General features: G+C 38.8%; 1 protein-coding gene across 2 annotated transcripts; it reads right to left on the bottom strand.

Annotated features, from left to right (window-relative positions):
- Positions 1-842: 842 nt before the first annotated feature.
- Positions 843-27,856, bottom strand: TES (testin LIM domain protein). 2 transcript variants are annotated; one of them, XM_071733686.1, is made up of 7 exons: positions 27,643-27,856; positions 17,664-17,749; positions 9,172-9,424; positions 7,584-7,919; positions 4,122-4,337; positions 3,430-3,588; positions 843-2,224 (listed from the first exon to the last, which is right to left on the bottom strand). In XM_071733686.1, the coding sequence occupies exons 1-7, from the start codon at positions 27,667-27,669 to the stop codon at positions 2,033-2,035; spliced, it is 1,269 nt and encodes a 422-aa protein (XP_071589787.1). In that variant the 5' UTR covers positions 27,670-27,856; the 3' UTR covers positions 843-2,032. The 2 variants fall into 2 exon arrangements, with proteins under 2 accessions (XP_071589787.1, XP_071589788.1); XM_071733687.1 differs by lacking the exon at positions 27,643-27,856 and adding an exon at positions 26,997-27,019.

The raw sequence follows: 27,856 nt of genomic DNA, 5'->3' as shown, positions 1-27,856 counted from the left end.
GCTACTGAGTGGGTGAGAAGAGATGCACTCAAGCCAAGTAAAACCCAGGCAATATTAAGCTATCCTCCCAGATAATAATTAAATAAGAACTCTGCCCACTCCCCAAAAGGCATTCTTGCAGCATATCCTGCTAAAGATTATGGAGTACTTAAACAGAGAAATGGTAATACCTTCTCTTACCGAGGTATCCTGCCTTTTCTTGGTCTAAAACTGCAAATCTGGCAAGAATACAACCTCACTGACATGAGCTGACAGACATACACTTTTTTGTACACCCTGAGGATTCATCAGAAAAGTTGTACAGGCTTCCAGAACCTGGACCTAAAGTTTACATCTCAATTTAGACAATATACAAAGCATGTGTCATCTCACACCAATGCCTTATTTTTGAAGTGCTCAAATGATCACAGTGTACTTTATCTTCTCAGGACATTAGCTCACCTGTGTGAATTCAGAACTTCCCATGCTATGTCTTCAAATACAATTAAGGCCATATGAACAAAGAGCAAATTCACACTAAGTTCTGAAGTTCTGCATTTGATACAACAAGATATATTGATTTGAACCTGCGAGGACACCAACAATATTACACAAGATAGTAAACACTTCCCAGTAATACAGGTCCTAAAAGGTTGTTTTGAAATAATGTCAGAGGTAAAGAAAAGTACAGAAGCATTTCCTCTTCTATTTGCTTTCCCTAAAGGGGATTAAAAAGGAACAGAATTACCAGACAACTCAAGTGAACAGCACTAATTCTTATTTTTAAGTGTTACAATATATCTACCATAAAACTTAAAAAAGAGCCAAACATAAGACTTGCATAGGCTTGTTGGTTTGTTGGGTTTTTAAAATTATTTTATTAGGTGGGGTTTTTTTAGGCCAAAGGCTCTCCATTTACTGTTTAGCACAAATATAGCTAACAAGTTTCACTGTAGATCTGTAATTCTTAAGAAAAAGAAGAACTACACATTTGGTTTATATCTACTAAGCAAAGCTAATACACTGATTTTTCTCACTCAAGTACTGGAAATTTTCTGGGAAAGACTTCTTTGCACTTTGGTTAACTTACAAATAAAAAAGCATAAGAATCATCCTTGTGTAGAATTACATTCTTGGAAATGCATACAGTATTGTGTGCCACATCCCTCCAATAGAAGGCACATTTTATGAGAACATTCATGAAAAAACAAGCCAGTTCTGAAAGAATAAGAGTGACACCCACTAATGCTGGTGATTCCCCCTCCCCCCCAAATCTGCACAATACCTTAGTCTTATATTTTTTGTATTTTCTCCTCCCTATTCCCTCAGAAAAATGAAACTAAAGCCAAACAAAAAACCAATAAGCAACCTGTAAAGTAACTTCAGGATTCATAAAATGAAAATTTTACCAGGCATGAACAGTCAATCATAAGAAAGAGAAAAATGAGCCACCATTTTCTAGTGGTGAAGAGGTGCTTTACAAACCAGAAGTTTGAGTCACCATCCCGTAAGAACCCAGGTGTCAACAACAAACAGGATTACAGGCAACATTTGTTTTCAAGCTTAATTCCATATGCATACTTGAGGTCTACTGAACAAAACTGTATACATTGGTAAATCTGATCCTTTTGTATAAAGTGCTTCATGAAAGCAGGGAAACTATTAAAATGATAAATTAGTAAAAACAAAAATGGAAGAATTACATTTATCATAAAAACCCCAAAATTGGAGCATTTTCACATTTTCTTCTTCTATTACACAAGACAGAGCAAGAAGATCCTTCATTGTGAAGAGCTCCCTTTAAATGTATATAGTTCATAACACATTTTTCCTTACATTTCTGGCAGGTGAAGTCACTTGACATCCAATGTAGGAACGATATTTCAAAAGAGAAATTGAGATTATGTAGCAAGTTTTAGTCATTAAAAAAAATCTTTGGGAAAATGCTATTTAATACTTTCAATAACCTTAAGTGCCCCAACACAATGCATTTTACAGCAGAAATGCAAGAGCCTTTGGAACGCAGCACTTCTTGGTTCAAAGATGTCTTCTCTTAAGACATTATCTTTTTCTTACATTCCACTGAGCAAAAGACCATCCCTTCCACTGACATGAACTTCCGGCCAATGAGACCCTTGCTGCAACAGCAACAGAAGAAGCATTCTTGTGTAGCATGCCAGTTGAAGTTGTTGTATGCCACACGCTGAACCTCTGGATCTATGGCATTATGGCAGCTTTGGCAGGTCTGTTTAGAAATAAAATTAAACTTAAGTGAAGTGTTCACACACTCTCTACAACAACAATAAAACCTGTAATTCTTAAATGCTTTTGGACAAGAGAGACAGATGTTAAAAGAAGGCTTTGAAGAAAGCCTCCAGCTTTTGATTTTCCTTTAATTTTAAAGCAGCGTTTCCAATCATAATGCACCTGAGGACACAAAACAAAATAATAAAATGCACACAAGAAATCATTTGCTTCTGGGACTAAACTGAGTTGTGATTTCCCATTGCCTAAATAGTGATCAAAATCTGTGGTGCCAAACAGAGTAGATCTTCATATATGAACCCATATATTTGAAGAGATGAGCTACAAATCCTCCTGTGCATTGGCAGCTGTAAAGCAATGCAAATGAATTAAAGGTTACTAGACAGTCTCAGATGTAATTAATTTTAAAATCTGCTTGACAAAAATTATCATTTAAATCTCAAGTTAATGCTTTAAAATAAAATTAAAAAAAAAAAAATTTAAAATAAAAAAAAAATGCCTCTCCGAAAGATAATTCATCATACCTACCTTAGAAGATTGTTATCTACCAGCTAGAGAAAACAGTTTTTCCCTCTATTAACCATATAGACAGCCTAGATGCAAATTAGACTAATAGCTAGTTGAGTGGCAGACAGTGAGTCATTTCAGATGAGAGTTCCTAGATTGACTAGGAGCCAAGAACTACCATCCTTTCCCAAACTTCTAGATTTATCCCATCTGTCACTCTCCTTCAAAACTCATATGGTTAGAAATACAAATAAACAAAATATTTAGATTGCAGTTGTCAGTACAGACTTTTAGCTGACCAAATGAAATTGGTCACAATGAACTATGATTGACACAATTAACAGTGACTTAACTCATCTTTACCTACTTTACCCATCCTGCTACAGAATCCTGCTTCACCACTGGACAAGTTAAAGTTATCTTCAGAACAGTCTTTCAGTCCCACCAGGGGCTTTTTTTTCAAGTGTATGAATTGACACAACACTTTTCTGCTCTGAAGTTGTTTTTCAAAAGGGGAAAGTGATAACTGATTTCAGCCTGAATCTGCATTCAAGATACTGGACAACAGCCACGAGTGACTCTTCAGATACTCCCACACTGGTAAAAAGCAAGAATTTCAGGCTCCACAGTTGGATGTTCCTGGCCTTCCTAGCACCCATGTGTCTGTGGGAATCTTACCGTAGCGTGGTTCTTCATGTAGCAGGGTCTGCAGACTGGCTTCTCAGTCAACATCACATAGACCTCCCCAGCCAAAACACGATCACAGTCAAAACAGCAGAAATGTTTCAGATGCCAGTTTTGACCTTCCGCTCGAGTATATTCCTTGCTGAATATTAGCTATGAGGAAGACACAAACATTAATACATGCATTTGAATAGAATTTCTTTCAGTAAAACTAGCCTCAGGATGTTTTGTAACTTCCAAGGAACTGGCGATTCCACTGTTCCAAATGATTTCAATAACATTCAGTTGTTCGACTGTTTTCCAAACCCTTCCATTTAGTTTTCTAAGCGCAAACCGATGCCAGACACCGGGCAGGCTGCCGTGCCTGCTGCACAAGGTGTGCTTTAGTAAGGCGCTCCCCCTGGCGTCCTTTATGAGGAGACAACTGCAACATCGGGATTTCTAGAAGATTTTGCACTCAGATATTAATTACACCTTAGGTCCCTGTAGGCCACGCAAAATCCTCACAAAATCCAAGGCAAACTATGGATCCTCCTGAATGTCCATACCAGTTTCATTCATCACAACTACAATCAGCTAAAACTGGTGAAAGCACATCATGTTCCTGCACTAAAACGTTACTAAAAATCACATTTACTTCTCAGGGGAGCAAATGTTTGTGTCAAAAGAAGTAGAGTAGTTCCTACCTCATCACACCCAGCACAGCGCGGTTTTTCACTTTCACAGTAATGTCTTCCACAGTACAGGTTACCCTTCTTCCAGAAATAGATCATGTCTACTAGAAGTTCACTGCAGATGCAACAAACAAAACAAGCTGGGTGCCACAATTTGTCATATCCTGCATGTTCTGCATAGACAGCTGGGTCACCTTCGTCCATGTTCAGTTTGCACTCATAGCAAGACTGGAAAGAAATCATTATCAAGTTAAATAAGTCTTTGAAGAGGTACACTTATAGCAACTACATACTGCCAGCATATTTAATAAATCCTACCTTCCCTGACATACTAAAGCATTAGTTTACTCCCATGATCAGACAGTAGTGTGACATGATGCCACAGTCAAGGTTTAACTAAGCAGTTCAAGATGAAGTACATTCTACTGACACAGTGCTATTAAATGGATTATTATATGTTGTCATATTCACATTCTTACAACTACAGGCCAGTTCTTAAAAAAAAAAAATAATAGAACAGGCAATTAAAATTCATGTTATGTTCTATGAGCCTTAGTTAATCAAGAATAAGTAGTTGTCATCAAAGCTAACTGTCTATGACTGAAACACAGGACAAGAAAATGGCTGTACTAATAGATTATGAGAAGATTGAGTTGTATCTGCATCACTGGGGAGAAAAACAAAATTGTGAATTTTTCAGACTCATTCTCTTTAAAGCAGTGTTCTAGGGATGCTGGTCACTCATGACTGTTGTCTAGTAGAGTGTAATTAATGATCTTAGGATGGGAAGAATGGTTATGGAAAGGGACCACAAAGTTTATGAACACACACTACAAATCATTCTAAGAAGTTCGTAGTCTCCTGTTCTATACCTGCTTACAAAGAGGGTTTTGTGATCAAGTAAAAAAAACACAGGTGGTTTATGTTACTGAGAAAAATTTTAGTTTACATCATCTAGTCATTTGGCATTTCCTGCTCTCCAGTTGGTCTGTAACTGGGCTGAACACCCTGTGAGGGTTATCTCCATGATTCACATCACTACAAGCCCAGCCACAAATGGCCTCAGTTTTTAATGGTGTGCGTATATAAAATTTTATCTTGTGCTAAGTGTCTCAACTTTAAGTCATATCGATCAGATCACCATATTTGTTTCAGACAAATTCAAATTTGCCTGAATTTCAAAATATACAGATATCAAATAAGGGAGAAACAACAGCCTGGAACACAATGAGAGGGTAGTAATAAATATCTATACATGTATGAAGATTTTGACTCTTTCTACTCTAGACCTCACACTAGAAGAGGAGCCAGTTGGAAGGTTTAGTAGTTGTATGGACCTAGATGAGGGGAAGACCATTTGTTCATTTAATATTTGCAACATCCCCAGCCTAGGTGTTTAGAAGTTGCATACAGAAATTTTCTCTTTTTCCATTTTCCTGTTATTCAGCTTTTCATCATGGTAAAATACATATATGTATAAACACAGAAGCCATTTTATTATTTATATTATTAGTAGAGACCTGCTTTTTTTTAATTTAATTATTTTAAATCAGGTTTAAAAGAACTGTAATCCACTCCTATAACAAAAATTATTTCAAGATAGTCTATTTCTCAGAGCTACAGGAATACATGCTTTCAGACTCAATCTGAAATCTAATCTACAAGAAAATATGGAGAGTAAAAGTGGAGAACTAATTAACAGAAAAAAAAAATGTAGTCAGGGATGGCATGTTTTCTGCAAGGTATTTAAGAGTTTTTCTCTGTATTTGTTTATTTTCAACTGTTAAAAAAAAAATTGAGATAATGCTACAGCACATGCCTGTGTCTAAGTCACATTGGAAAAATCAGACAAAAACCAAAAGACCCACAAAACTTATGTAAATCCTAAGTATTTATCCCACGGTAAACTCAGTCTCTAAAAATAGATAAGCAGCTCAAGTGTTCACTTACACGTATTAAATACTTTTAAAATCTCTTTTTAAATTACATATGGCTGGCCTAGACAGGAAGAGGTATACTAACATGCTTGAGGAAGAAAACTTTGGAAATGATAAAGTGATGTAATGTAAAAATAAAGCATATTTTGATAATTATTCAAGAGGACAGAGTGCCTCCTGCTCTTAACTTGACGTAGTGCAAGCCAGGTGGCCAGCAGGCTACAATGCAAAGTGTGTATTTCTGTAGGTCTTTCTTGAGGAGGTAAGTGAAGAACTGCTGTGGTGAAACTAAAGTAACACAGGAGAGTCTGAGTTAAGACAATGTGACAGCAACCTCATCAATGATAAAAACTTTTTAGTACCTCAGAATCTCCACAACAAGAAAAAACTTCTGAATAATAATTTTATAATACAGATATTTTACAGATAACCAAATGGCATAGCATAAGACTGATTAAGGTAAGTGGGCATGATCAAAGCTAAAACTTAAGTATTAATTTTATATTCCATATAACTATAACCATTCCATTTATATTCTGTGGTGAATAACACCAGAAGTAATATTACAGTTTAAAAAATACAAACACGCACCAAAAAAAGCCATATTCTACAACAATGTTAACAAACTTTTAGCTCCATCTAGAATTCGAATATTCTTTTCTGTAAGTAGCCTGGAGTTAAATATTTTTTGAGATTCATACATGTAACAGCAACATTTCTGGAAATCAAGTTGAAGGAGTTTTTACCACTCTGAAGGTCTGCCTTCACTAATGTTACTTCAGTACTCCTACCCCTAACTTTGTACTTGTAGTTGGTAGAAGAGACATGCACAGCAGAAGTTGGTGAGTTATGTCAAAATTACTTTATTAAGGCTATGGTTTTAGAAATTTAAGTATAAACTAGGTAGCTTTACATACCTTGTTTTTTGCTGAGCAATTACAAGGTAGAAATCAAATGCCAAGGAAAAATAGGTAAAAGAGAAAAAATAGATCTGAATATGAAAAGAAGGCTAGTCAAAACAGCTTGTTACATGGCTTGGCTTGTTGGACATGAGAGGGAGAGGTGTTACTCTAAAATTAAATGAAACTAAGAAATAATAAACACAATTTGTCAAGTGGGTAATTTTGGTGCACTTCTAAGAAAGAGGAGAAAACAGGCTTCTAAAATTAAACTGAACTCTTCAAGTAGAGAGAAGTGTAAGAATTCGTTTTTAAAGACTACACAAGTTTCTTTATTGTTCTTCTGTAAGTCATCCTGCTATACCATATCTCCAAGCTAACGTGTATTTGCAATGAGGACTAAAAGGTCACCTAAGAAGTTATTTGTTGCACCTTGTTATTTGCACTCAATGTGGACAGAAATCAGGGTTCTGTGCAGACACTTGCATTTTTCAGCTCCCGTTCTTTCCTCCCCCAAACCCCGATTTTTACTATTTCAATTGCTTTAATAAGCAACTTAATTGGATTAAAAGAAACACAAAGAGAGCACTTGGATGGTACTTCACCTTTTTGTTTTATCTTTTCTTTCTTATACTTACATACTGAGATGCCTTCTGATCTGGGGACTTGTCCTCCATTGCTCCTACAGCAGCTGAAGTGCCTCTCTCACCATTGCTCACGTTACTCTGGTCAGCGGCTCTTGTTTCCAGCTCACCAGGGAGTTTGACATCTCCTACACCAAGTGCCTCGTTTTTGTACTTCTTCACAAATTGTTCCATCTGCTTAACTTCACTGGGGGAGAGCTCATGGCATTTTGAAGGATCCTGATCGTGAGCAGGCAGCTGCTTAGCCAGCTGCTTCTTCCTGTACTGTGCGCCTTCTGAGCCAGCAACAGGCTGCTTCTCCTTTGGTAGCATCTCCATATACTGTCGAGCCTGAACCAGAAGGAATTAGATATCAGATGCCACTTCAACCATAGAACCATCCTTTTAAGCAAACACATGACTAAAATTATCTCTACTGTTGTTAGCGACAGTGAAATTTGTCAAAAACAAGGTTCTTTCCATAAACATTAAGCTCCCGAAACACAGCGAGATGAGATGAAATACAGCTGATGCATTAATCAGCTGCTTCACAGAGAAAGCTTCCTTTTAAGCCTTTTACAACACTCAGAATAGAGCTGTTATCAGAGTAAATAATAAACATTTACAGAGCACCTTGTCTCTTCAAAGCTATCTAACACTACTGATCATCAGTATAGCTTTAAAAAGTAGGAGATGAAATAGTCTGCCCAGGGCATGCAGACTGCTCCAAAAATAATTTGAGCTACATAAAAAAAAAAAAAAAAAAAAAAAAAAAAGAGTTCTAGATCTAATAAAGCAAGAATAAGCCTCAATTATCAGTGGTAAATGAATGTTAAGTAACCATCGATTTACATGCACAAGGCTTGATTAAGTCAATGAAAAAAAGGGTATTTTGAGGTAGGTCAGAGACAATGTGCTTCTGGCATGGATCACACTACACTGCAAGTACAGTAAATCAGCAATCAAAGTTTGAAAAGTGAAGCAAAATCCTCAGAAGGCTATCTACCATCTCATCTGCTTCAGCTGAAAACATGATGGAAGAGAGCTGTTCTTTTAGATGTCAACAGTGACCTTGTTCTAACCATATACAGTAAAAGCTATATACAAGAATGAGTGCTGCCCTGAACTTAGAACAATTACATAAATTGTTGTGGGATTGGTTGTTGCATTTTTTGTTTGTTTCTTTTTTTGTTCTTTTGTTTGTTTTGCTTTTTTTTTCTTTTAAGCCCATACTCCACACAAATTTTTCAAGTTTACTCAACCCCCCCCAAAATAAATAAATAAATAAATAGATAAAAAAAGAGGCTGATTAGAAACTCCAGGGATTTTGCAGATGTTTAACCCATTCTATTAATAACCACCTCAAGACATGCATCTGTATCTGCAAGATCACAGAAGCAAAACTCATTAAACAGGCACCATATTTTCAGAGGTTTTTTTTTTGGTTGTTGTTTTTTTTTTTTTTTTTTTTTTTTTTTTTTTTTTTAGAGTTTTGAGGAGGAAGAAGACCACAAGCAGCACGCTTATCCTTCTGGCAAGCTGTACTTCTCTGTTTCCCACCAATTCCTGCCTTGAACATGAAGAAAAAGTGAGCTAGACTTACAAGTGTCTGATTCTGAACAGGGGGAGCCCACTCATAGGTGACAGTATTGATGGATACATTCTTCTTGGCTGGCACTGGGTTAGTCAGTATCATTACATTGCGTTTATACACCGGAGCACCATCACTCCTCAGCTTTGCTATAAGGGCTGTGTATTTTGTATCTTCAAAGAGTTTCCCCACTTTACGGTCTTCCTCATTGCTTGTGGGGATATCGTGCTCTTCCTGGCCACATTTGCAGTTGCGACATATTTTTCTGAAATTTATGGAAACAAAGTTACAGGCTCAGCTGAAAATTACATCTCACACCAGCTGCATGGGTATCACTGGGAATCCAACGCCTTGTGCTAAGTGCTTTGATTAGGGAATATTCAAGTTATTCTGCAATGTGTTGAACACATACTGAGGATACTCTTTTTTTTCTCCTGTTGTATTATTTACAGTCTATGTTGACAGAGATTGCTACTAGATAGATATCAGTCAACATTAATGCATTTTGAATTTGATGCTTTATCAATCCTTCAGTTACATCTCTCTAGTGATCACACACGTAGAAGTCCATTATCACCCATCTAACAGATTGATTATGGGTACTCACCCATGAGTTAACTTAAATGCATCACTGATTCTACCAGAAATAACTTAGGTTTTTAGTTTTACAGGTTCTCTTTACACACTCAAAATTACAGATATTTTGCCATTTTCTTCGTAGGCATTGCAATGTATGCATGATATTTTGTTATAACACAGTTGCTATCAAGTAGAAACAAATATTTCCTAGAAAGAAATAAAAAAGCCCGCATACAGACATATATACAGTGCAATCACACCAACTTCTGCCAAAGTTCAGCATTCAGAAGATGAAAGAAAAGTGAAAGGCTTATATGGACACAGCCTTTCACACAGCTCTGACCCAAGTCAGAGGTACTCTGACATGCTGTACAGAGAATTTTTACAGATAACAGCCTTAAAAGGTAGAAGGATCTACTATGGTATTATTTAATACACAACATGTTCAAACTCCTTTGATTAAGGGGTATTAGATAGCAATTTATTACCTTACGCATAATTAAACAATTCCCATATAATAAACAAAACCTTGGGTTAGACAAGATAGCTTACTATTTGTTCCTGGCTTGCCCAGAGCTCCAGTTCAAACCAGTCAGCCATAATCTATGGAAATTAGCAAAGCTAGATATAAGCTAAAGGCTCTTATTTTATAGCCTATGAAAACAGATCAACCTTCTGGATTTCAAGAACCTGAAAGAGGAAAGAGTAATATTTTACCCCATTATTTTTAGTGAATAGCATAAACCTACTACCTATGAAATGCTTATCAAAAATGCTTGCAAAAATCCAGACTCCTAATGTTGTTCTGCAGCTTGATTTCTCAAGTCTTGAAGATAAATACCTTATCTAAAGGCACCTAACAGGTATGTGACAAGAACATGCTATGACTTGAGCAAGTCCACAAGGGGATGGGAAAAGAAGAACAACATCCGTATGTGAAATGTTGCACAGTCAGCCCCAAAGTTACACACTACATACATACAGCACTTTCTTATACAGGATATGGAATTATTGTTTCAGTGTGTGATGGATGCTGTACTGGTCATGTGATTAGGTTAAATTTAGTGTAGACATTAGGAAGAAATTCTTTAGTGTGAGGATGGCGAAACACTGGCACAGGTTGCCCAGGAAAGCTGTGGATGCCCCCTCTCTGGAAGTGTTCAAGGCCAGGTTGATGGGAGCATCCTGGTCTAGTAGGAAGTGTCCCTGGACATTCGGGGGGGGCTGGAACTCTATGATCTTTAAGGCCCCTACCAACTCAAACCATTCTATGATGGCAGTTATAATACCATAAGTTATGGTAACCTAAGTTAGGAATCCCACTCCTTAAGAAAAGTAGTGACTCTGCAACAGAAATAAGCCACTCCACTCTAAAAACAACAAGCAAAATAAGAATGTTAAGCAGAACAGATTCCACAATATATAAAAACTTGAGACTGATACTTGAAGTGTAGGCTGACAGCCTGCATGACTTGCAACTCATTTCCACAACATAAAAGATGCACAGATGTGATAATGTGTAATTCTTTCTGTACTGCTAAACATCCTACAGACTCCTTAGTGGTAAATAAAAGAAAATAAAAGTAGAGTTCATCAAAAGGTTAATTTTTATAAATCATTAGTACTACTTCAGTGTTCAGTAATTATTTATCACCAATATGGCAATGCTACATTAGAAAGCAAGGCCAGTGAGGTGTATTTGAGGAACTTGATGTATCAGGACGCAATCTAATTTTGTTGGTAAACATACATTCTCAGGTAATTTGTACAGACTTGTGTAAGTTAAATATAGTCTTGCTGTCCAGAACTGCTCTGATTGCAAAAGAGAACTTAGTAAGAACAATTTATATGCATTGCCTGTTCTGTCACAACAGCAGCATGACAGTTCCTGCAGCTCTCCTCACCCTGTACAGCAACCAACTACAGTGAAGCAGCAATGACAGCTTGCAGAGACCAGAGCATCCCCAGCAAGCTGTGGTGGAATTCTTCCCCTGAGACTTCCAAACATGCTGGAAAAGCCTCAAGGGCACTTTATTTCTGCTCATTTTGTCTCATGAAGTTGCATATTTATTTTCTAATAGCATTCTCTCAGAATGCAGAACAGCTGTTTCAGTTTCAAACTAAAAGGGCACCTTTACTTAATTGCCGTTTTCCTCAGTCCACCTTGAAGGCTTCACATGCCCTTCTAATTTCAGTGTCCTTGAAAGATTTTCTGTTGCACTGATTAACAAGATGATCAAATACTTGCAAAAAAGTGAAAGCATGCAACTTTTCATAAAGGCCCCTCCTGGGTCCCACCATGAAAGCCAGCATAGAACTACCGTGCTTTATACTTGCACTGAAAAGAATGAAATAATCCCTTATCTTCCCCCACCCCAGACTAAGAATTTGACTGCACACATTTCAGTCTAATGTTATCCCCTTGCTTTTTCAAGATTAAGTGAATGACTCTTTGCCTACATGGAATTTGCAAGAAGCTGTTGCAGGGGCTATGTTACAAAACTCCAAGTGTTGTAAAAACCTGGCATTACAGCCTGTGGATAATGAAGTCTACAAACACAGGAGAAAATAGTCCAGCAAGAATGTGGAGAATGCCCAAGTCACAAGTGATGTCAGACTATGTCAGTACACTGAAGGAAAATCTCTGAGGTTGTTGCCATTTCCTCTGCTCCCCAAAGCTCCCCTGGATCTCAGCCACATGAAGATGTCTGTGCACTAACAGCCAAAAAAAGGTTCCCTGTTCTGATTTATAATCCCTTTTCTTGAATAATTTCCAGTCCTAAAAGATATCAAGTTGATATTTACAGACATAACTCTTCCTGCATAGTACTGTTCACAATTTAGTAATACCTTCTTCCAATAAATTGCCACAAGAATCCTGTCCCTCAGTCACTGTCTCTTCTGCATAGGGGATATGAGCAATTACATCTACTTAGATTAGATTTTATTTGGGCCATTTATTTGACTATGATACAGCCATCTTACTGAAGTGTCCCTGTCCCTTAAACTTGCGCTTCATAAATTTGTCTGATAATTTATGCTTCATTTTTATTTTTGGTGCTAAAGCAAACACTTCACATATGGCAGGAAGACCAATTTGTATTATACACACACACACACACACACACACACACACACACACACACACACACACACATATATATTAAAACACATGAATTAACACACTTAAACTTAACTTTACCTCCTTTAGCTCTACCAAGAATACAGGAAATGAGAATTTCTTATTCTCTTCACCCGAGTTGTCAAAAAGCTTTTCCCTTTACTTGAGGACATGGAGCAAGATTCCTACTGCAAGAGGTATCCTGCTTACATGGAGGACTCCTGCTTGCATGCTCACAGCCCCTCAGGGCTTCAGAGGAGAGAAATGTTTCTCTAGTCAAATCTCAGCAGCATGGGATGCTCTTCCCATTAAAAACATGGGAGATGAAGCTTCAAAATGTGTGGATTTCAAAGCTGCATATCACTGTAAAAGATGGGTTTAGTAGATTGTGTCTTACTCCCCACTCTCAGGTGGGTAGAAATAGGAATAAAGGTGGCAAGCAGATTCCAGCATCTTTCCCAAGCTGGTGAATTTCTGTGTCCTGGATTTCTATTGATAGCAACGATCAAAGATTTCCAGTTCCTTTTCCAAACCCAAATTTCATCAATACTCCTACTTTTCTATGTTTTGGTGTATGGAGAAGAAAAATTCAGATCATGATTCTTACACTGACTCTTTTCACTGGCTCCTAATGACAGGAGAAGGCAAGCACAGGAGCCCTCAACAAGTTTCTGGCACAAATTTATGAGCCTTGTGTCCTCCACTCAGAAAGACAAACCTCCTACATGATTCCTTCTGCGATTTTTTCTAGCTATTAATGCAGCTATAGTAATTTCAAATGCTTGGAACCTTGCCTCAGTACTTTCCTGACAGCCTTACAAGAAAAATTTAACAAGAAAATGTTAAAAGCCAACTTAAAGCTCTCTCTGCCTTTCAGGAACTGCATCTGTGCAGAGAAGTCAGATGCTGAAAACAGTCTTTCCCAATCTTAAGATGACTATCTCCAGAAGCTTTGTAATATCTTGGCAAGCTGCACTGGAGACAATTACCACTTTCTTGCATATATATGATCAAGTTAAGTCAGAACCTTCCCTCCTCCTTTTAGCAACTTCCAACTCCTATCCCACACTTCCCTCTAGTGGGTAACTCATCCCCTATGAGCAAACATTTATCCAGCCTGTCCTGATAATTTTATAGAGGCAGTTTTGCAGTCTGAAAGAAGTCTAACACCTGAACTGAGAAGCCCCCACCTGCTGCTGCTACATTTGGATGGAAGCTTGATTCTGAGGACAATTTTAAAAGCAAAAACTATTAACACACTTAAAGTAGGTAATTATTCACTGTTTAGTTACTGTTGTAGACTGTAGCTCTTATTGTACTCATGTGGCATTCAGATCACCATGCAAACTTCCAGAACTTCATAAGTTAGGGACAAATGATACTAAGGTCTTTGTTTATCACCAGTTCTGTAATTGACTAAATTAATAGTTTTGCAGCTATATAACCACCCCACACACTGTGCCAAGAATTATAGCACACATTGCTTAAAGAGCATTTACCACACCAGGTGAGGTATTTTCCAGATGCTCCAGGTATAGAGTAGAGCAGTGCAGCATCACTGTGTAAAATCCTGCTGCAATACAGATATACTTGGACTGCTTCATTTACTTCCCTGTCTGACTCCCTTAAGGCAGATTTGAGGCTGTTTTGTGTAGTAACACAGGGAGAAATTACACCTAGCTCTTTGAGCTACAACAGCCTTCATGAATCAGATAAGTAAAAACTATTGTATGATTTGCTGAAGCTTCCCAGCTCCTCTCACCCAGGAGAGGGCAGTGTCAGGCTCACTCAGATCACAGCCCGGAGCTCAGCCTGCCCACACTGCCAGCACAGCTACTGCCTTCCTTACTGCGCTGCCTCCAGCTGGCGTGCCCGTACCTTTCTCCATAGTGCCTGTATGGTGCCGTTTCTGGGATTTGTGGTTAAAACAGTGTTGAAAGCACTTGCTAATGCTGAGCAGCGTTGCATCGTGTCAGGGCTTTCTTTGTTTTTTGTTTTTTTTTTTGGACTCTATCCCCACCTCAACCATAAGCTGGGGTGGAGAAGTGAGGGGCACAGAGCTGACTCAAACTGGGCACAGAGATACTCCATACCAGGTAATGTCACACTCAGCAATAAGATGGGGTAGAGGATGAAGAAGGTAGGGTTTCTGACTTTCACAGTGGCCACTGCCTGAAGACTGGATGAGGACTGGTCTGCTGGTGGGATGTTGTGAGAGAGTGCCTCTGCAACAACAGATTTTTTTCTTCCTCTTTCCTTCACCCTTCATGGACTTTATTTCAGTCCATGAGTTTTCTCACTTTTGTTTTTTCCTTTCTCTCCCTCACCCCACAGTGAGAGAACAGCGAGTGAGCAGGTGTGTGGGTGCTTGGCTGCTGGCAGGGATCAAGCCACCACAGTTACTATTCCCAACTTGTAACACTTTCTCCAAGTTGCAAACCCTACTCCAACACCCACCTTTTACAGAGAAGTAATAGTAAAATTAGTGATTAAACTTTAACTGCTCCCCTGATAATTCATGTTACCATGCTACATGCTATCCACTTCTGCTACAGTTTGCTTCTACTTGAGAGTTTCAGATTTTAAGCCTAACATGACTAAGGAAACAGGTACTGGGGATCAATGCTTTTCTGTTCAACTGGTGGACTCATAAAATCTCTGTATCATGCAAAGCACATTATTTTTTCCTTTTAAAACTGTTTACACAAGATTGACTTCAGACTTTAGATTCATACTCTTCCTGTCTCCAGTAAAAGCTCAACTGGAGAAGCAGCTGCTTTCTAACCCACTCTTGAATTCAGTGGATAACTTCTCAGCTATTTGAGAGTTATGTGCCACATTTGTCTACCACCTAGAAGGTGCTTCTCTGGCTAACTCCAGCCACCTTATCTAGCCTACATCAATTAGATTTACAAATTAAAATTTAATTCTTACTAAATAGCTGCTGTTCATGTCTTTTTCTTTCTTGCTATTTAATCCACTGTCTACTAGCTCTATTTTCTAGGATAAACAGTTCTCTGATGAGCTATGGATTCAGGACCTGGCACAATGAGCCCTAACCACGGGAGAGTAAAGAGATGTGTATAAAGAAAAACACACACGAATCTCTCCAGATATATACACAGAAGTAGACATAATCTAGCTTGGTAAGCATGCTATTATGTGACAAAATAAATTGAAACATTTTATGTCTTTTTATTCCAAATTCTTCCTTGTTGAAGAGTAAGCTAGAAATTACAAGGTCTCTTAATAATAGGAACTAAGAAAAAGAGAACAGAGCTGAGAAAAAGTTAACTAGTCTAGGCTTTTTTGTCTCCCCCACTTACTGCACTGACTCTAAATAAAGATTTCTCAAGTAGGAAGTGACCGTTTCTCATCTAACCACAGAGAAACAATGCTATTTACTCCTGCAAAAATTTCTATTCTGTTTTATTGAACTGCCAACATGTTAACTGTGTTCTATTTTTCTCTTATCTCTTCATGAGTCCCCTCTTCAATAGAGAGCAAATAATTAATTAATAGAAAGAACATTTTAAAATATTCGCTATCTTTAGATGATCATGTTTGTTTATTAGTGTATTTCCATTTCTTGCTCATCCTCTTGCCACCCACCCCTCAGACATTTATAGACATAATTTAAGATCCCCTCTCAGCCTTCTTTTCTCAAGGCTAAACAGCCCCAGTTCTCTCAGTCTTTCTTCATAGGAGAGATGCTCAAGTCCCTTAAACATCCTCGTAGCTCTTAATTGGATTCTCTCCAGTAGATCCCTGTCTCTCTTGAACTGGGGAGCCCATAACTGGATTCAGTATTCCAGGTGTGTTCTCACCAGGGCAGGGTTGAGGGGGAGAAGAACTTCCCTAGATTTCCTGGGCACAGTTTTCCTGATGCACCCTAGGATACCATTTGTACTTTTGGCTGCAAGGGCACATTGTTGACCCATGGAGAATTTACTGTCCACTAGGACTCCAAGGTTTTTCTCCATGGAGCAGCTTTCCAGTAGGACGTCCCCTAATCTGTACTGGTGGTGGTGTTATTCCTACACAGATGCCTGATGCTACACTTTTCCCCATTGAACTTCATGAGGTTCACCTCTGCCCAGCCCTCCAGCCTGTCCAGATCTTGCTGGATAGCAGAACAGCTTTCTGGTGTATCAGCCACCCCAACCAGAAGGCTGTGTTTCAGTAAGACTTATGGAATACAAAATTTTTGCAGAAGTCATGGCATAGACCACAGCATAGCCTATTTACTGCAACTATTGTGAGCTCCTACTAGTTTAGGAAGAATGTATCATTCAAGGCTAAGCAAGTATCTAAATTACTTGAATGATGACACCTCTTCCCCTTTTAAGTAATTTGTAGATGCAAACAAAGTTTCAACATCTTACCAACATAGATAATTTTACCTAAAATCCTGAATTGAAGTTTATGTATTTGGTCAGCAGCTGAGAAAGGATTTTATTACAGAGACAAAGCACACTTCTTCCCTGTCATTTCTCTTACTGTAGGGATAGACATGTTTTTACAAAACTGCTTCAACTGTTTATTAAGCTAATGCAAATGCTTCAGTAGAAGTACTACTATTGACTTCAGTGCAGGTGCATTGTATGTTTGTAGTAACCATATACTTAAACACTGTTGTAATGCAACTGAGAAGCCCTGACCCTGAACCTAGAAGACAATTTCTTTAAAGCATCTGATAGTTTAATTAAAAGAGAGAACAAAAGCAGTTACTTAGACATTTGCATACATGTGCCAAGATCTGCATTGCTAAGCCACAACTTAAGAGATACATGGTGTCACTTACCTCCAGAAATGAAGCTCAAATCCTTCACACTTATCCTTGCATTTTAAGCAGGGGGCACCAAGTCCTTCCTCATGGCCCAAGCCCATCTGTGCAGAGTAAGAAGAAAGCTATAGTCAGCTTCAAGTATACTGCTGCCTTTACAATCCACAACTAAAGCAAATGGCTAAGGATTTGACTAAGCTTACATCAGGACAGTACTTTAGGGCCCCCTCACCTTATGTGACAGTGTTCATACAAGTCTGTTCATAGGGTTGAGCTAGCAAGCATAAACTTAGCCTTAGCCAAACCCAAGAATTTTTCTGGTGACTTGTCTCCCCAGCCCAGCTCACTCTGCAAGTTTCACCCAAGGGAGGATGCAGGTTCTTTGCAGGCCTCACTTCAGTCTGTGGCTGTGAAACCACAGTGAGTGAGGCCTTAAGATTTCAAGTTAAAGGTCATTTAATCCTTCCAGTCAGGACTATTAGGTAAAATTCAGTGGATCAAGAAATAAACAGATCCTACACTTATATGCAGTAACTTGGGCATTTGATGGGAATAAAGAAGTAATTAGTCTAATATTCCTGCATCTCTTTGAAACTATTCTGCTAGTGACTGAGAGCAGAACATACCCTTTATAATTACATTTCAGCTTGACTAATAGGAGTTTACTTTCCCAGAAGAAAAAGGCAATTAGTGAAAGCAATGGATGTAAATGATACACAAAGAGGTTCACCATGAAGAGAATAAAAAAACAGATGACCAATTCAGAATGCAGAGGAAATACGAGACTATAAGAAACAGTACAGAGTACGGGCCTCGTACACTGGACACTGTGTCACTCACAGCAGCAAATATAACTGAGTAACAGCCACTGGAATTTTTAAGTTGAAAAATAGACACCAAACACCATAACTTCTGCACTGAAGCAACACAAATTTAAAATGCCTCATTCCAGCCCTTCAAACCTCTTGGTTGGGTACGCAGGCTCATGCCCTGCAGCCAGAGGGGAACCCATCCCCACTCCTATCCACAGCTCCAGCAGCATGAGGCACATTCCCAGCCAGCTGTGGGTAGATTCAGTGGGAGAGATAAGGATCATTTTATGGAGACAGCTCACCTCCAGTTTGGCTTTTACCATGGATGGAAATAGAGCTAGAGCTGACAAATTCTGGTACTCATCTTACTTCTGGGAACAATAATACAGTGTCAGAATTAATCAGACGTGGTGATACCCTTTTATTAAGTTAGTAATTTACTCTGAGAAGTCAAACTAGTGCTGTTGTAAGTACAATGATACAAAAGGCTCAGATTTCAAAATGCTTCTGTCCAAAATGACAGAACAGCTTATTCACAAACCAACTTCTTGTCACAGAACACATAAGACACAGGGAAGACCATGTTTTCAATTATTTTGCAATTTGAAGGATTACAGTCATTAGACGCCACAGTGGAAATTACAAAACTTTCCTGTGGATTATGGTCTATTTGGGAAGGAGATACTACAGCAGCTATTAAGCTACTGCTTGCAACTAGAGGGATGAACAGAGGGACATGAAATTATTTCTTCCTTCTTATCTGGGAGAAACACACTCCTTCTATGATCATGGTGACATCTTTATCGTTCTAAGGGCTCAAGATGTTTACATTTTAGAGGCACTAATCTGAAGGTAGACCAGGAGACAAACAAAATGAATCTAACTTAATTTTTATATTGTTATCTTTCATCAACTACACTTTTGTTTGTGTTAGGTATATAAAGCTAGCAGATTAATAAAAGTTAATCTCCACTGAAGATGGACATTTAATCTTCTCACCTAGAACCCATCATATGGGCACTGGTGGGGCACAAACACCCCATACATCAGAAAACAACTAAGTGCTCCTGTCAAGTCACACATGAACAGACAAAATGTTTGCCACGGTGTTCTCTAAAGAGAAAGTGGAAGCTGAAGTAACAAAACAAAACAGCTGAGGTTTTTCAGTACAGTCTGGGGTTTCTTTTGGGTGGATTGTTTGGGGTTTCTTCTGTTAGTTTTAAAAATCATCCCTCCTAAACAGCCCTTAACTTCACACATGTTTACACTGCCCAAAAAAACCAAAACAAAATCAAGTCCACAAAACAAACCCCTCTTCTCTAGCTGCTACTTCAGCTAAAAACTGGCACTGCTTCTTGGGCTCTCCACTCCTAAAAAAGTGGGGGAGAGGGAGAAGAAAGGGTAATAACGATAATATCATTACTGTTGTAATTAGAAAGCTTAAGACCCTAGGATCACTTGTGGATAAAGCACTGTTGTACAGTACACAAGTGTACTTACTATTTCAAGAATTCACAGAATAGAATCTGAAATGCAAGTCAGAAAAGGAAAATGGCTTTTGAAACACTTTTAATATATCATCTCCAAGCTTACTAGCATTTTAAAGCTAAAAATACCTCTCTACAAACAAATTAAGGAGAGGAAATATGTGCTATCTAAATGCTCCACCCAAAACATACTGCCTTCTCCACAGTAAACTGACAGCAACCAGCCAGCCTACTTGCATCTTCAGAACCATCTATCTCAGTGCAGATTTCTTTAGTAATACTGAATTCCACATCCAACTCCACAAATAAAGAGCACATCACTAAATAAATGCTTATGCAGCTTGAGACAAATAAGCTGAATCAGCAAACAAGGCAGACTTCTGAATGTATTTCTCATTTTGCTGCAAAGAAGAGAGAAGGGAATGACCTTTCTATTTGCCTAGTCTGGTCACCTTGTGGAAAAGGTTCAGCTTCAAAATTAAGGTTACATTGAAAACCAAATTAGACTTGATTTCAGACACACACACAGCCTCTGCCTTTGTTCTGACAGAGAAACTACGTGGCTGTATGCCAAAAATAAAGATATAAAATTAACAGTAGCATACAGTACTTTTATATTTGACTTTAAAATCCAGCAAATCAAATATTCCTCCACAGTCCTATGATAGGACCTTCAGTGGTAAGGGAGTATCAGCCTCAGAAATGACTATTTTTGATTCAGCAGCCAGTTCTGCTGTATTTTTAGAAATTCAGAGTTCAAAGCTGCAGTTGTGCTTATTCAATTGCATTGGAGGACCTGGAGGATCTGGCCAGGTCTATGCTGAAGTGATGCAGAGCAGTCTGAGCATGTGCTGGAGTGGGAATGCATGCCCGAGAAGAGGAGGGAACCCATTTTCCCTACAAACTGAGTTACAGAAGAAGTGGCACGGAAAGGTCAGCTGAAATAAGCCATGCCAGAATAAGGTTCATGCCTGTCTACTGACTAATATTTATTTTACAGCAAAAGCTATCCAAAACCATCTGGGCAAAGATTTTTAAATGGGTACAGCTAGGTCAGAATTAGGAAAAGACTGTTCCGTTTTGACTTGAATCCAGCATCAGAAGTTGGCTGTCTTTACATTAAAAAGCCATATGCAGAAATTTACTGTCATCTTAAAAACCTCAAATAGTCCTGTTCAAGTGCTTAATAGTTTGTCCAGATATGCAAGAGAAACACAGCAGATGCTATGAAATAGATTAAACCTGGTTTATCAGAAGGATTTATCGTTAAGCTTATTGAACATGACAGAAAATCAAAGTTCCACAAATACTGTTTCTCGTTAATATAAACGAGCCAGAAAATGTTGAAGCCCTGCTTCACTGCAATTTTAGAATAATTTCAGAATTTGTATTCCTGTAAATACAGCAGATTTCAAAGACCATCAGATAACAAAACATTGTCCCACATGGGACACTATGGAAAAAAAAAAATCATGGATGCAAATAAGATTATAAATGTAGAGGTATAGGGGCAATTTAGTCTGCAGGTAGATACAAATGCAGTTATGTAATTATATTATTACATTTTGTCAGCTACGGTTGGGATCCCCTATGTGGTAAAACATGGATAAGCTTGTTAACACTTTGTTCCTACATGGAACAAATTGTGCCACACTTCACAGCACTGCTAAAAGAATAATGTTGTGATGACCAGAGGACTGTCTGTTTAGTAGCTAAGTAGTGTAATGTCACATAACTCAAGATTATTGTTGACAGTTACAGGAAAAACAAAGATAAGCCCTAAGACATCTTTGATGAATTAAAACATGAGACAGAACAGCAGTTTTTAAAGCTTGCCTATACTTGCTTTAATAAGCATAGATTATTTTAAGTTGAAGGGGCTCTGTGGAGGTCACCCAATTGCCCACAAAATGCAGGTACAATAAAGCCATATTTTCCCATGGCCTTGTCCAGATGCAGATTCAACAGCCTATTACAACACTGGAATCAGAACTTCTCCTGCTGTAGCTTTTGCCCACTGTCTCTCAATATTATCAGTGTACAGGGACTGAAGTCTGATTCTGTCTTTCCTATTCCCTGCCTCTAAGCAGCTGGGCAAAAACCACACCAAGAGTATCCTGACAGAGGTCCACTGGAAGTAGTTAAGTCCACTGGAAATTTAATAGTCATCACACCCAGCACAGATACAGCCCTAAAATAAAGCTGGTTGCTCTGACTTTCAGGACCTTTTACAAAGGAGCCCCTGGGATGCAGTGGTAAGAGGGTAAAAGAACCACCTGTAACAAAAGGCTACTAAAAGACCAGAGATAACTCAAGTTTTGGCTGCTTTTCCTTCGTCCCCATAGAGGGACTTCTGTACAACCAGACAGGCAACCTGTAATAATCTTCCACCTTCCAACTGACAGTAAGACTCAAGATGAGGACTCAGCATCTACAGAAGACTGGAAGCCCTTCTACTCAGATCTCTCTAGGATTTCAAAGGTTGTGGCTAAAAAGTGAGAAAATTAACATTAATTAACATAATTAACATTGAACCCTAGAAGAGACTTAAAACATCTTCAGTGTTCTTTTTGCAGATCTTCCTCCTGTGCTTCCAAGTGCTCCAAGGGCAGATGTGAAGATATCCATGCTAAAGCTATTCTTGGCTTTACCATAAAAACCTAAAAATCTTCTGGTTTGGAGATTACCTGACTATTGATCTGATTGGATGTTTGAGGGGCCACATGAAGTGATAGTTTCCCATTGCTAAAGTAAAAACACCTGTATCGTGCAACAGAACAGATTTATAGCATACCTTAATGTACTTTAGGGACTTCCAAACAAGTGATAAAGCCAAGTATGCAAAAGTGAGACCGTGAGAACAAAATATTTTAAAAATCTCATGAGCTGTGTATGCTTTAATGCCAAGACCTGATCCTGTATCACTATATTCTGTACTAGCAAAAGTCTTCTCTAGTAGGGAAAACCAAGAACCTGGAAATGAAAATAAATTACAGCATTTAAACTTCAAAAACAGAAGAGCTGTTTATTCCAGAATAAAAACCAAACCCAAAACCACAGAAGACATGTTTATATCTGTATAATGCTCTGATAAAACTTCATCTGTAGTGAAGAGCAGTATTCCTTGAGCCACTCTATATTTGTTATTATTAAACATGCATACTAAAATTGATGTCAAGTTTGTCCTAGCTTTTTCTGAAATATGCATTTCAACTTATGGAAAAGTTTACTGGAATTAAGACCAGTAAAAATCTTAAGTAAGGAAGTCCATTTGCACAGAAAGCAGAATGCCAAAAAGTGGCTGCATCCAAGAAAAGCATTTGAAAGATGATCTAGGAGAAATGGGTGGAAGAATAAACTAAAGAGTTGCAGAAGCCTGCGACAGTACACAAGTACTAAGAATTTATTTTATTATGATGTCCTCAGCTAAATTTCAAACAGCTCAGAATATAAATATTTAAAGCACTGCTACACAATCTACTGTCAAGAGACTAACAGCTATTATATACGATAGAAAACAAGGTGTTAATTCACAAAGTATTATGCTAAGTCTGAATGCAGCTGACAGGCACTATAACACTGTCTATAAACCTCTAATACAGCACTATCCATCATCTGATGCTGCAGAGACATTTTCAATGTACTTGGCATATTTTGTTTTGACATAAGTGCTCTTTCCCAGTCACAACTTCTAATATTAGGTTTCCAGAAGCAAATCTGGAAATCTACATGCTCACTCCCTAGGACCTTTAGTCATGGAGGAAAGTGCACACTTTTTTTTCAGACAGTGCTTTCAGAAGCCACAGCTAGACAACCTCAGACAGAAAACAATGCTCAAAGGAAAGGTTAGGCAGACTTTAAAACAACAAAAACACCAGAAACACACATAGAGCAGTACCAGAGTACATTCACATCTGGTACAATCTGGAATTGTCAAGAGAGAAGCCTCCTTATTCCCTTGACACAGGACCTACTCATTTGACCAAGTCTGACTCTGGTTAACAGGTGTGACAAGCTTTCATCTTCACAGCTCTACTCCTCCTGCAGGTCTCCAGCACCTAGAACCTCACCAATGCTGCATCTTAGTAGAAAGTATATATCAGGGTGTAGGGTTTTTTTACATTTACACCCTATATAAAACAAATATTCACTCACACATCCCATACACATCCATATTACTTACATATATATATGTATATATATAGCCAAACATGCTTATCTATTTAAAGTAGATTGTAAAATATTATTTTTAAATACAGCATAGTATATTTATTTACATCTACCCCATTACATCTGTAAAATATGTGCTTGGTAGTAAGAAGCTATTAATTTGCAAGACCTGTTCTGTACACTTTCTTGAGGTAAAAGATATGTTTCTAACCAATAAAATTTCACTCACAACTGCTACTCACTATTATTATTATTTTACTTAAATGAAAAACAATTATTTCCAGGAACACTTACAGAAACAGATCTTCATGTCTTTAACTTAGTTATTTTTCCACCTCACTGGTTAATAGTTGGCTTATATTTACTCCATATTAAAGAAAGTTTCACCTGATCTTATATGTCATGCAGTCTTGCACTGAAAACACTTCCTTGCCTTGCTATTCAGGCATTTCATATTTTATGGTCAAACACCTGGGAAGTGTTTTTGACAGAGGAAAAAAAAAAAAAAAGGTAAAAAAAATTTCACTCAGTGTTGCTATCTTTGCCAAGCTGATACCCAGGCATATCAGACAGAAAGAACCTAGGAATGTGCATTCAAAGGGGTGTTCCAGAAAACAATACTTTTTTTTTTTTTTCTCACAAGTCTGAGAGGAAAAAAAATGCTACCACAACATATGCAGGAAGCATATTATACAGTTTCCTTGTTAACAAAGCTGAAGTAGTTCCTCTCGCATCTCTACACTGGCTTTCATATTTCTTCTTGCATTTAAAACTCACCCATGAATAAAATAGCATTTCCTTGATCTTACTATACATATGGAACAGTAAAAAAGTTCTACCATTGTGAGTTTCCATGGCAGTAACACCAAAACAAACAGTGACCTCAACAGGAAGCGAGGTACAGGAGATATTACTAAATCATGCTTTGCAAAACATGAAAAGGTTGACTTTGTTCCTATACATACTTTATTCACCGTTCATTTATCAAAGGGCATTACAGCTGTTGACTTAAGATGTCTACAGCACTCTGTGTTTGGTTTTCCACCGCAACAGAACAAACCAACTCTCCCATCATAGAAAAAGAATCACACAGACATTCCACATTAGAAAAGTTGCACTTCTCCCCAGACTCCTCTGTCCCTTTTCTATGACAAGTTCTTTGTACAAAGTGAGTATTATACTGTGAAAAGCTTATACAGAACAGACTCACTGACAGTTTCTTATTTTCTCCAATGAAGCAAGAGACCATGCTGCCAGCAGGACTGCAAAGCAGGACCGTGACCTACCCATTCATTTACCAAGTTCAGGGAGGTGACAGACAGGGCAGGAATCCAGACTAGTAGAACTTTGTTCTAAAAGAGTCTTTAACAAAAAGCATTAAATCTTCATTTTCCCTATACTCTCAAAGCAATGTTTGAGAACACAGTGTATATTGTTTCGGGGAAAATAGTGATGTGTTCATTGCAGTACTTTTCAAGCTGGAGCTACTTGTTTTAGGATTATGTCCAGCTTTGGTTTCTTTTCTGGCACCAGTTTGTGTGTCTGCCTGAGTGGGTTCAGAAGAGTCTTCAGGAATCTTTGACATCGGGAAAGAAGACTAAAAGATGACTAAAGAAAATGATGACAAATATAGTCAAATAAACTTACAACACATTCAACTAACCAATAATCACAATGAAATTTAAAGCAGATGTTCAGCAACTACAGTTTCACTCTAACCGAGGTTCCACTGTGAGCAGAATTATCAGTATTTCACAGCACATTTATTTTCTCTTTAGATGGAAAAATTCTGAATACGAATGTTCCATCTTCCACAAATATGCATCTCTCCCATCCTGAAGTTAAAAAAAACTTTCAGTGACCAAGAGCTGTGATGCCTTCAACTTTTACGTTTTAAACTTTGCTTAGAAAATACAACCAAATCTAGTGAAGATGCTTATTTTTCATTACATACAAGCAATCATACAAGAGACAATCCTGTGCAGACAACTAGCCACTTAAAATGGTGACATCACTTGGAGAATGGTTGTTCAGCCTGGAGAAGAGAAGGCTCTGGGGAGACCTTATAGTCCTTATAGACCTATAAGGTCTCCCTAGACCTTATAGGGAGACCTTCCAGTACCTGGAGGGAGACCACAAGAAACCAGAGGAGGTATTTTTTATAAGGCCATGTAGCTAGAGGACAAAGGTTAAAGGTTTTAAACTAAAATCTACCCCCTTCCAGTTAGACATCAGGAGGAAAACTTCACTTCGAGAGCGGTGAAAAACTAACAGGTTGCTCAAGGAAGTTATGGATGAGCCCTAGAAGTGTTTAAGGCCAGGCTGGATGGGCAACGTGGTCTAGTGGTAGGACTCTGCAGGGACTCCAGGCAGGGGGCTTGGAACTAGATGATCTCTAAGGTCCCTTCCAGTCCAAACCATTCCATGATTCAGCTTTTACTAAACAGGTAACCTTCCACACTGCACAACTACCTACAAATCTGAGTCAGCTTCTAGCCTGCAAGTTGGAAATGCACTACAGATACAGTGCATATGCTAAAACTAGTGACTACCCTTAATGATAACAATTGAGGAATACAAACCATGCAATAAAATCCATACAATATGTATTTCAAAAAACTAGTTTTCACATGTCATTGAGAGTTGTGTAGATTTCACATATGTTCATATACAAAGCTCCTTTTGCCTTTATCAAATAGCATTGTAACGGATACGCAGATTAAGTTCCAACTTAACTCTTGCACTTAATTTGCAAAAGCACTAGAAGCAAAGGTTTAGAGCAGTGTCCAACATGAAATTAGTTTTACTTACAAACCTTTAAATAGTGAATTGTGGAAAGAGATCTAATCCAATTAAATTACTTGTCACTTTGTGTTACTTACCCTCCGCTGCTTGCCAGTTTGACTCCAAACAAACAAGTTAATATGCCTTTTAAAAAAACCCCAAACAACTAACCCCAAATGTCTCTGGAAGGCACTCCAGAAAGGTGCTGACAGCAGGTTCGTAATAAGCGAGTGACATCAAAGGTCAGAGATTAATCTTCAGCATCTCCACCAATAGCGTTTTGGCCGCGAAGGATTTAGCTTTCACGCATACCTACGTACACAGCGTACCTGAATACAACTATAAAATCTCAGGTGTTCGGGTTTTGTTTTTTTTTTTTGGGGGGGGGGGGGGGGGGGGGGGGGGAAGAGTGGGGAAACACGTGTTTCCACTTGCCTGACAGGACAAGGGTACTCGCTCGGCTACCTGCGAAACGAACTGCAGCGTCTTAATCAGCGCCAGGAGCAGAGTTTCTGAGGCCGAGAGAGCAGCGGGGCTTTCAGGAGGCAGCTCCCCTCACCCAGAGATGGGGCGATGTAGCCCGAAGGGGCGCAGCAGGGCTCCAGGCGAGGCACAGGGCTCCACGGCCCCAGAGCTCGAGGTGCGACTCCAGCGGAGCCACCGGAGGTGCGCGGCGGAGTCCGCCACTCCCCGAGGAGACGGACGCCGGCCAGCAGGTAACTCAGCAGGCAGCCCCCACCTTACCTTTTTCACTTTATTTTCCAGGTCCATGATGCTGTCTCCGGGCTGGGCTCCAGGGCGGGGTGCGAGGCAGCTCCTGGACGGCGGGGCCGGCCCGGGTCGAGATGAGGTGACGCCCGCTGCCCCCCGCACCCGCCGCCGCCGCGCTCAAACTTCCGCTGCCCTGCGGCAGTGGCTGCAGCCGAACAAAGGCCGCGCGGCAGCCAATCACCGCCCG

The sequence above is a fragment of the Heliangelus exortis genome, chromosome 1 (genome assembly GCF_036169615.1).
Source record: "Heliangelus exortis chromosome 1, bHelExo1.hap1, whole genome shotgun sequence".
Classification (NCBI taxonomy): Eukaryota; Metazoa; Chordata; class Aves; order Apodiformes; family Trochilidae; genus Heliangelus; species Heliangelus exortis.
The sequence above is the reverse complement of the archived record's forward strand: the minus strand, read 5'-3'. Positions and strand labels throughout refer to the sequence as shown.